Source organism: Mustelus asterias, unplaced genomic scaffold, assembly GCF_964213995.1.
Source record: "Mustelus asterias unplaced genomic scaffold, sMusAst1.hap1.1 HAP1_SCAFFOLD_3544, whole genome shotgun sequence".
NCBI classification, from domain to species: domain Eukaryota; kingdom Metazoa; phylum Chordata; class Chondrichthyes; order Carcharhiniformes; family Triakidae; genus Mustelus; species Mustelus asterias.
The window spans coordinates 1923-13020 of record NW_027593489.1 but is presented as its reverse complement, the minus strand read 5'-3'; the positions used below and the strand labels follow the sequence as shown (position 1 = coordinate 13020).

Here is an 11098-nt window from a genome sequence, read left to right as displayed (position 1 = left end):
CCAGGGGTGGGGGGTGTGTGTGGAGGAGGAGGGGGATCCCCCCCTCCGTGAGGAGGCGGAGGGGGAGGTGGAGCAGGAGGAGGAGGAGGGGGAGCAGGAGGAGGAGGGGGAGGATGAGGAGGGGGAGGATGAGGAGGAGGAGGGGGAGGAGGGCGTGAATGTTGAGGGCCAATGTGAGAAATCCCGAACCGACAATCGGATAATATCCACTGACTCGATGAACAGGAGAGAGATCTGCGGCCGGGATGGTGCGTTCCAGAATTCAGGACTTTAGTCATAGAATTATAGAAGCTCTTTATCGTGGGAATCCGTACAGTGCAGAAGGAGGCCATTTGGCCCATTGAGTCTGTACGAACCATAATCCCACCCAGACCCTATCCGCATAACCCCACACATTTACTCTGCTAACCCCCCTGACACAAAGAGGCAATTTAGCACGGCCAATCCACCTAACCTGCACATCTTTGGAGTTTGGGAGGAAACCGGAGCACCCGGAGGAAACCCACGCAGACACGGGGAGAACGTGCAGACTCCACACAGACAGTGACCCGAGCCGGGAATCGAACCCGGATCCCTAGCTCTTTGAGGCAGCAGTACCAACCACTGTGCCACCGTGCTGCCCTTAGAATAGAAATGCCAGGAGTGGGATTTGAACCCTCGCCCCTAGAAAGGGACCAGAATTCACCAGGCAAGGAATCAGATTCCTCGAGTCTGTTGCCTTGGACCATTCGGCCATCCTGACAACTTGCCGCAAATTAATTCTCCTGGAATTTGGGGCGGGTGGGGGGGGTAACTGAGAGATGTTAGACTTAATCGACACTCCAGGATTGGAGAAAGCGGAAAGCAGTAGAACCGAGACTTGCTGCAGCTTTCCTCTGCTCTCCAATGCTACTTGAGCAAGAGGGCACGAGAGAGAGAGCACGAGAGAGAGAGCGAGAGGGCACAAGAGAGAGCGAGAGGGCACAAGAGAGAGAGAGAGGGCACAAGAGAGAGAGAGAGGGCACAAGAGAGAGAGAGAGGGCACAAGAGAGAGAGAGGGCACAAGAGAGAGCGAGAGGGCACAAGAGAGAGCGGGCACAAGAGAGAGAGAGAGGGCACAAGAGAGAGAGAGAGGGCACAAGAGAAAGAGAGGGCACAAGAGAGAGAGAGGGCACAAGAGAGAGAGGGCACAAGAGAGAGAGAGAGGGCACAAGAGAGAGAGAGAGGGCACGAGAGAGAGAGAGCACAAGAGAGAGCGAGAGGGCACAAGAGAGAGAGGGCACAAGAGAGAGAGAGAGGGCACAAGAGAGAGAGAGAGGGCACAAGAGAGAGAGAGAGGGCACAAGAGAGAGAGAGGGCACAAGAGAGAGAGAGAGGGCACAAGAGAGAGAGAGAGGGCACAAGAGAGAGAGAGAGGGCACAAGAGAGAGAGAGAGAGGGCACAAGAGAGAGAGAGAGAGCACGAGAGAGAGAAAGAGGGCACAAGAGAGAGAGAGAGAGGGCACAAGAGAGAGAGAGAGAGCACGAGAGAGAGAAAGAGGGCACAAGAGAGAGAGAGTGAGGGCACGAGAGAGAGAGCACGAGAGAGAGAGAGAGGGCACAAGAGAGAGAGAGAGGGCACAAGAGAGAGAGAGAGGGCACAAGAGAGAGAGAGGGCACAAGAGAGAGAGAGGGCACAAGAGAGAGAGAGGGCACAAGAGAGAGAGAGAGAGGGCACGAGAGAGAGAGAGAGAGGGCACGAGAGAGAGAGAGGGCACAAGAGAGAGAGAGAGGGCACAAGAGAGAGAGAGAGGGCACAAGAGAGAGAGAGGGCACAAGAGAGAGAGAGAGGGCACAAGAGAGAGAGAGAGAGGGCACAAGAGAGAGAGAGAGAGCACGAGAGAGAGAAAGAGGGCACAAGAGAGAGAGGGCACAAGAGAGAGAGAGAGGGCACGAGAGAGAGAGCACGAGAGAGAGAGCACGAGAGAGAGCACGAGAGAGAGCACGAGAGAGAGCACGAGAGAGAGCACGAGAGAGAGACAGCACGAGAGAGAGAGAGAGCACGAGAGAGAGCACGAGAGAGAGAGCATGAGAGAGAGCATGAGAGAGAGAGAGCACGAGAGAGAGAGGGCACGAGAGAGAGAGAGCACGAGAGAGAGCGAGCACGAAAGAGAGCGAGCACGAGAGAGAGCACAGGAGAGAGAGAGCACAAGAGAGAGAGAGCACGGGAGAGAGAGAGCACGGGAGAGAGAGAGCACGGGAGAGAGAGAGCACGGGAGAGAGAGAGCACGGGAGAGAGAGAGCACGGGAGAGAGAGAGCACGGGAGAGAGAGAGCACGGGAGAGAGAGAGCACGGGAGAGAGAGAGCACGGGAGAGAGAGAGCACGAGAGAGGGCACGAAAGAGAGCACGAGAGAGAGAGAGCACGAGAGAGAGCACAGGAGAGAGAGAGCACGAGAGAGAGAGCACGAGAGAGAGAGAGCACAGGAGAGAGCACAAGAGAGAGAGAGCACGAGAGAGAGAGCATGAGAGAGAGCATGAGAGAGAGCACGAGAGAGAGAGGGCACGAGAGAGAGCACGAGAGAGAGCGAGCACGAGAGAGAGCGAGCACGAGAGAGAGCACAGGAGAGAGAGAGCACAAGAGAGAGAGAGCACGGGAGAGAGAGAGCACGGGAGAGAGAGAGCACGGGAGAGAGAGAGCACGGGAGAGAGAGAGCACGGGAGAGAGAGAGCACGGGAGAGAGAGAGCACGGGAGAGAGAGAGCACGGGAGAGAGAGAGCACGGGAGAGAGAGAGCACGGGAGAGAGAGAGCACGGGAGAGAGAGAGCACGGGAGAGAGAGAGCACGGGAGAGAGAGAGCACGGGAGAGAGAGAGCACGGGAGAGAGAGAGCACGGGAGAGAGAGAGCACGGGAGAGAGAGAGCACGGGAGAGAGAGAGCACGGGAGAGAGAGAGCACGGGAGAGAGAGAGCACGGGAGAGAGAGAGCACGGGAGAGAGAGAGCACGGGAGAGAGAGAGCACGGGAGAGAGAGAGCACGGGAGAGAGAGAGCACGGGAGAGAGAGAGCACGGGAGAGAGAGAGCACGAGAGAGGGCACGAAAGAGAGCACGAGAGAGAGAGAGCACGAGAGAGAGAGAGCACGAGAGAGAGCACGAGAGAGAGAGCACGAGAGAGAGAGAGCACAGGAGAGAGCACAAGAGAGAGAGAGCACGGGAGAGAGAGAGAGCACGGGAGAGAGAGAGAGCACGGGAGAGAGAGAGAGCACGGGAGAGAGAGAGAGCACGGGAGAGAGAGAGAGCACGGGAGAGAGAGAGAGCACGGGAGAGAGAGAGAGAGCACGGGAGAGAGAGAGAGCACGGGAGAGAGAGAGAGCACGGGAGAGAGAGAGAGCACGGGAGAGAGAGAGCACGGGAGAGAGAGAGCACGGGAGAGAGAGAGCACGAGAGAGAGAGAGCACGAGAGAGAGAGAGCACGAGAGAGAGAGAGCACGAGAGAGGGCACGAGAGAGAGAGCACGAGAGAGAGAGCGAGAGGGCACAAGAGAGAGAGAGAGGGCACAAGAGAGAGAGAGGGCACAAGAGAGACAGAGAGGGCACAAGAGAGACAGAGAGGGCACAAGAGAGACAGAGAGGGCACAAGAGAGAGAGAGAGGGCACAAGAGAGACAGAGAGGGCACAAGAGAGAGAGAGAGGGCACAAGAGAGAGAGAGAGGGCACAAGAGAGAGAGAGAGGGCACAAGAGAGAGAGGGCACAAGAGAGAGAGAGGGCACAAGAGAGAGAGAGGGCACAAGAGAGAGAGGGCACAAGAGAGAGAGAGAGGGCACAAGAGAGAGAGAGAGGGCACAAGAGAGAGAGAGAGGGCACAAGAGAGAGAGAGAGGGCACAAGAGAGAGAGAGAGGGCACAAGAGAGAGAGAGAGGGCACAAGAGAGAGAGAGAGGGCACAAGAGAGAGAGAGGGCACAAGAGAGAGAGAGAGCACGAGAGAGAGAGAGCACGAGAGAGAGAGAGAAAGGGCATGACAGAGAGACAGCACGAGAGAGAGAAGACAGGAGAGACAGAGAGCACAAGAGAGAGGGCACGAGAGAGAGAGCACGAGAGGGAGAGAGTTGGCGGAGGCTCGATGGGCCGAATGGCCTCCTCCTGCAGGGTAGGGATTCTCTCATTCCCCCCCTTTCACTCCCTGGGGGAATTCTCCAGGCACACTGGCCCAGTCTCGTGATGCCCCCTGAGCTAACACGGGGTTACGCGCACCATGAGGCGGGGGAGAAAGAGATGGAAAAGAATGGGGTTCTCCTGAGAATGTGCATATTGAAAAGGCAAAGTTTACACCCCGACCATAGCATGGGAATGGGGGGGGGGGGGCAAAAATATCAAGTGATATTCCGCACCCCCCCCTCCCCCCGTAACTGAGGCCAAAGTCGATCCTCGGTAATGTTGGGGAAGCAGATGGAGGATAAACAAGTTTGCCTTTTAACTTTCCAGACACATCTTCTGACGGCGAAGACTCTTTCTTGTCAGGTTAGGATCCAAGAGCAGCACATTCACAGTGAGGGGCAGCAGATATTCCAATTCCAACCATCACACCTGACCCCCATCACACTTCCTGCCCATCAATGCACACGCTCAGAGAGAGAGAGAGAGACACAGAGAGAGAGAGAGTGAGACAGAGAGAGAGACAGAGCGAGAGACAGAGCGAGAGAGAGACAGAGAGACAGAGAGAGAGACAGAGAGAGAGAGACAGAGAGAGAGACAGAGAGAGACAGAGCGAGAGACAGAGCGAGAGAGAGACAGAGAGAGAGACAGAGAGACAGAGAGAGAGACAGAGAGAGACAGAGAGAGAGACAGAGAGAGACAGGGAGAGAGACAGAGAGAGAGAGAGAGAGAGAGAGACAGAGAGAGAGACAGAGAGAGAGAGAGAGAGAGAGACAGAGAGAGAGACAGAGAGAGAGACAGAGAGAGAGAGAGAGACAGAGGGAGAGAGTGACAGAGAGAGAGAGAGACAGAGAGAGAGAGAGACAGAGAGAGAGACAGAGAGACAGAGAGAGTGAGAGAGACAGAGCGAGAGACAGAGCGAGAGAGAGACAGAGAGAGAGACAGAGAGAGAGACAGAGAGAGAGACAGAGAGAGAGACAGAGAGAGAGAGACAGAGAGAGAGAGACAGAGAGAGAGAGAGACAGAGAGAGAGAGACAGAGAGAGAGAGACAGAGAGAGAGAGACAGAGACAGAGAGAGACAGAGAGAGAGAGAGACAGAGAGAGAGAGAGAGACAGAGAGAGAGAGACAGAGAGAGAGAGAGAGACAGAGAGAGAGAGAGAGAGACAGAGAGAGAGACAGAGAGAGAGAGAGAGACAGAGAGAGAGACACAGAGACAGAGAGAGAGAGCTACAGAGAGACAGAGACAGAGAGAGCGGCAGAGTGATTGCTCAGCTGAACCCCCTCTCCCCACCCACTCGGCCCCGCTGGGAAGGGCCCGGTCTAGCAGGAGCTGGTCTGGAGGTTGCTCTCTGATATCAGCGAGGCAATGGAGGGCTGGTAGACGCTGCTGAACTCGTCATCCGTGCTGGCGTCATCATCCTCCCCCCGTAGGTTCGCGTTGGCCCGCGTGGTTTTGCGCCTGCGACGTGGAACACAAAAGGAGGCAGTTACTGTCATTTCAGGAGGGACAATGGGTGGGACGGGGCCTCAATCGGTGCACCTCTCCGGCTGGGGACAGGAGTGGGAGGAGTGGCACGGTGGGTTAACACTGCTGCCTCACAGCACCAGGGAGACGGGTTCGATTCCCGGCTCGGGTCACTGTCTGGGTGGAGTCTGCACCTTCTCCCCGTGTCTGCGTGGGTTTCCTCCGGGTGCTCCGGTTTCCTCCCACAGTCCGAAAGACGTGTAGATTAGGGTGCATTGGTTTAAGTTTATTTTATTAGTGTCATAAGTGGGCTTACATTAACACCGCAATGAAGTTACTCTGAAAATCCCCTAGTCGCCACACTCCTGTTTGGGTTACACTGAGGGAGAATTTAGCACGGCCAATCCACCCTAACCAGCACGTCTTTCAGACTGTGGGAGGAAACCGGAGCACCCGGAGAAAACGGGTGATATGTGCGGGGCTGGAGGAGGTTACAGAGATAGGGAGGGGGTGTAGGGGCTGGAGGAGGTTACAGAGATAGGGAGGGGGTGTAGGGGCTGGAGGAGGTTACAGAGATGGGGAGGGGGCGTAGGGGCTGGAGGAGTTTACAGAGATAGGGAGGGGGCGTAGGGGCTGGAGGAGTTTACAGAGATAGGGAGGGGGCTTAGGGGCTGGAGGAGGTTACAGAGAAAGGGAGGGGGGTGTAGGGGCTGGAGGAGGTTACAGAGATAGGGAGGGGGTGTAGGGGGCTGGAGGAGGTTACAGAGATAAGGAGGGGGTGTAGGGGCTGGAGGAGGTTACAGAGATAGGGAGGGGCTGTAGGGGCTGGAAAAGGTTACAGAGATAGGGAGTCATAGAGGGGGGTGTAGGGGCTGGAAAAGGTTACAGAGATAGGGAGAAGGTGTAGAGGCTGGAGGAGGTTACAGAGATAGGGAGGGGGTGTAGGGGGCTGGAGGAGGTTACAGAGATAGGGAGGGGGTGTAGGGGCTGGAGGAGGTTACAGAGATAGGGAGGGCATGTGGGGGGCTGGAGGAGGTTACAGAGATAGGGAGGGCGTGTAGGGGGCTGGAGGAGGTTACAGAGATAGGGAGGGGATGTAGGGGCTGGAGGAGGCTACAGAGATAGGGAGGGCATGTGGGGGGCTGGAGGAGGTTACAGAGATAGGGAGGGCGTGTAGGGGGCTGGAGGAGGTTACAGAGATAGGGAGGGGGTGGAGGGACTGGAGGAGGTTACAGAGATAGGGAGGGGGAGGAGGCCATGAAGTGATTTGAAATGTTAAAATGAAGACATTGCCCAATTAGGAGCCAACACAAGTGAACAAGCACAGGGGGCGACAAGTAGAATTCATAAAATCACAGAATCCCAACAGTGCAGGGGGCCATTCGGCCCATCGAGTCTGCGCCGACCACAATCCCACCCAGGCCCTATCCCCGTAACCCCACATACTTACCTTGGTCATCCCCCGCAACACTTGGGAGCAATTTAGCACGGCCAATCAACCTAACCCGCACATTTTTGGAGTGTGGGAAACCCACGCAGACACGGGGAGAACGTGCAGTCTCTGCGCAGACAGTGAGCCGAGGCCGGGAATCGAACCCGGGTCCCTGGCGCTGTGAGGCAGCAGTGCTAACCCACCGTCAATGGAACTCAAAGGCAGGCACGCTGCCAGAATCCATTGCTAATATTACCAACCACATTTCGAAGTAGAGTTAGTCCAGCTTTTATGCACAGTTGGACAATCTAGGTAATAACAACATGCTATCACATGCACTCTAAGCAACTGGACTTTTTAAACTAACCCCACGGTCCAGTTTCATAAGCGAGCAAACTAATGAAACACTTCATGCAGACTGGGTGTTTTTCTCTAACGTCCAGCGAGATTATTATTCCCTTTCCCCCTGGGCAGACATGCAGATAAAAGGCGCTTGGAAGCGCCTCTCTGTGCGGTTGGCGGGTGGGAGTGTACACGGAACAGCAGCTTTGGTGGTAACCGGATCACCTAGGCCCGCAGCCTGGTAAACGGGTTACTGAATTCCCGCTCTGTAAGCAAGCGGTTAGCGGAGGCGCAGACAGGGCCTGTTGCTGGGAGGCCGGCAGTCAGCATGCGCAGCACTTAGGGGTTGCGGGGTGGGGTCTACACGAAACTGTTCCGGAATGTCAACTTACAACGGCTCAGTCTGCTTCTCGTTTATAGTGGCACTGCCTGGAGGGAGAGAGAGAGAGAGACAGGGTAGGGTGGGGTGAGGAGAGTTTACACTTTGTCTGCGGTTCCGGGACTCCGAGCCAGGCGTCCCTCCCCTTCTTCACCCCGCAGCCTCGAGTCTGCGACGACAAAATAAGGAGGGCAAGGAGACGCCTTCAACCGCTCGAGCCCAGGCTGCCGCCGTTCAAATCTCCGAACAGAAAGAACAAAGAACAGTACAGCACAGGAACAGGCCCTTTGGCCCTCCTGTCCCGATCATGTTGTCCCGCTTGTATCCCTCTATTCCCCGTGTGTTCATGTATCGATCCAGATAAGTCTAACGTATCCGCCTCAACCACCTCACTTGGCATTCCAGGCCCCCACCGCCCTCTGTGTAAAGAAAACTTCCCCCGCACATCTCCACTTGAACTTGTGTGCCCCCTTGTAACTGTCATTTCTGCCCTGGGAAAAAACCTTCCAACTGTTCACCTCTGGTGGTCCATCTTTGTGCCAAACCCAGTTGCAAAGACACATGTAGTAACTTCAGGAAGCGTAGTGGAGGACATGCCCCTGTCTACATCAACGGGGATGACGTGGAAATGGTGGAGAGCTTCAAGTTTTTAGGTGTCCAGATCACCAACAACCTGTCCTGGCCCCCCCACGCCGACACTATAGTTAAGAAAGCCCCACCAACGCCTCTACTTTCTCAGAAGACTAAGGAAATTTGGCATGTCCGCTACGACTCTCACCAACTTTTACAGATGCACCATAGAAAGCATTCTTTCTGGTTGTATCACAGCTTGGTCTGGGCTCCTGCTCTGCCCAAGACCGCAAGGAACTACAAAGGGTCGTGAATGTAGCCCAATCCCATCACGCAAACCAGCCTCCCATCCATTGACTCTGTCTACACTTCCCGCTGCCTCGGGAAAAGCAGCCAGCATAATCAAGGACCCCCCACGCACCCCGGACATTCTCTCTTCCACCTTCTTCCGTCGGGAAAAAGATACAAAAGTCTGAGGTCACGTACCGACCGACTCAAGAACAGCTTCTTCCCTGCTGCTGTCAGACTTTTGAATGGACCTACCTCGCATTAAGTTGATCTTTCTCTACACCCTAGCTGTGACTGTAACACTACATTCTGCACCCTCTCCTTTCCTTCTCCCCTATGTACTCTATGAACATTACACTTTGTAACAGCTCGCCGCTCCGTCACTCGCACGCGCGTGATTCACAGAAATCCTACAGTGCAGAAGGAGGCCATTCGGCCCATCGAGTCTGCACTGACCACAATCCCACCCAGGGCCTATTCCCGTAACCCCACATATTTACCCTGCCAATCCCCTTGACACTAAAGGGCAATTTAGCATAGCCAATCCATCTAACCTACACATCTTTGGACACTAAGGGACAATTTAGCATGGCCAATCCACCTAACCTGCACATCTCTGGACTCGGAGAGGAACTTTCAGGTGATGATATTCTCACCCATCTACTGCCCTTGTCCTTCCAGGTGGTAGAGGAAGAGGGGGTGATATCAAAGTTGTCTTGGAGAATTGCTGCAGTGCATCTTGTAGATGGTGCACTCTGCTGCCACTGCGTGTCGGTGGCGGAGGGAGGGGGCGATTAAGATGGTGGCTGGCTCTGCCCTCTTACCAGTTGTCCTTTTCCAGAGACTTGACGCGGTTCTGAAGCTGCTCGTTGGTCTCGTGGAAATCTTCCAGCTCTCGCAGGGCTTTCTTCCTCGCTGTTTCCAGCCGCTCAATCTCTTCCTCTGCCTCGTCCACCTGACGCTTCAACGCTTTCACTCGCAGGGTGAGCTACGCAGGGAGGGAAAAGTGTGCCGTGAGGGGCCAGCAACTGGCTGCAAAATGGCCGACCTTTACTAGCCTGAGACTCCTGCGCCAACACAAGCCTGAACACTTCTCACTCCAGCAGGTTTGTACATCAGGACTGACACCAAACCACTCAAATCCACCCGACACCACGTAAATATACAACCAGAGTAATCAATATACCGAGAATCATTGCTTCACCAATACGCAGCAGTATAATTACAGGATTGATGCCAACTGCTATTGATAAAGTGCAGTCTGGGAGCGAGGATTTGTGTGCTGTGCCGCTACTGTGCCTTTAAGAGATGTATTTTTTTAATCGTGTTCTCTGCAGTTCTAAGCAGCTAGTAAAGTAAAGTTTATTTATTAGTCACAAGTCGGCTTACATTAACACCGCAATGGAGTTACTGTGAAAATTCCCTAGTTGTCACACTCCGGCGCCTGTTCAGGTACACACACGGAGAATTTAGCACGGCCAATCCACCTAACCTGCACATCTTTGGACACTAAGGGGCAATTTAGCATGGTCAATCCACCTAACCTGCACATCTTTGGACACTAAGGGGCAATTTAGCACGGCCAATCCACCTAACCCGCACGTCTTTCAGACTGTGGGAGGAAACCAGAGCACCCAAGAGGAAATCTACGCAGACACGGGGAGAACATGCAAACTCCCGCACAGACAGTGACCCAAGCCGGGAATCGAACCCGGGTCCCTGGGGCTGTGAGGCAGCAGTGCTAACCCACTGTACCACCGTGCCGCGTTAGTGTTTGTGACACTGGCTGCCTGATTAGATGTCCTTTAATTACTGCTTAAATGGGGCTTTGTTTATTTTTAATCTGGGCCTAATGCACTTTCCTGGGAGTTTACGACCTTTTGAATTTTTGTGGGAAGACTGATTGACAAGTCAAGATCAGGTGGTTCTTTCACAGAGGAATCCCAAGAGTCCTCCCTTTCAGATTTGGTTGCTGGTTAGTTACAAGGTGTAGGATTCCAGACTGAACAGAAAGATTTCTGTGCCTCTCTCAGGAATTCGGCTGGTTGTTATTTAGTTCCAGTCCCATCACGCAAACCAGCCTCCCATTCCATTAGCTCTGTCTACATTTCCCGCTGCCTCGGGAAAAGCAGCCGGCATAATCAAGGACCCCACGCACCCCAGACATTCTCTCTTCCACCTTCTTCCGTCGGGGAAAAAGGTACAAAAGTCTGAGGTCACGTACCGACCGACTCAAGAACAGCTTCTTCCCTGCTGCTGTCAGACTTTTGAATGGACCTACCTTGCACTAAGTTGATCTTTCTCTACACCCTAGCTATGACTGTAACACTACATTCTGCACTCTCTCCTTTCCTTCTCTATGAATGGTATGCTTTGTCTGTATAGCGCGCAAGAAACAATACTTTTCACTGTGTCCCAATACATGTGGCAATAAATCAAATCTATGTACTCTATGAACGGTATGCTTTGTCTGTATAGCGCGCAAGAAACAATACTTTTCACTGTATCC

At 54.3% G+C, this 11098-nt stretch overlaps 1 protein-coding gene across 1 annotated transcript; it reads right to left on the bottom strand.

Moving 5' to 3' along the window:
• Window positions 1-3938: 3938 nt before the first annotated feature.
• On the bottom strand, window positions 3939-9577 carry LOC144490642 (cingulin-like; the record flags this gene model as incomplete). The annotated part of the gene is made up of 2 exons (XM_078208342.1): window positions 3939-5572; window positions 9414-9577. Coding segments are annotated over 2 exons (303 nt in total), but the record flags the coding sequence as incomplete, so codon positions are not given.
• Between the last annotated feature and the right edge of the window lie 1521 nt (window positions 9578-11098).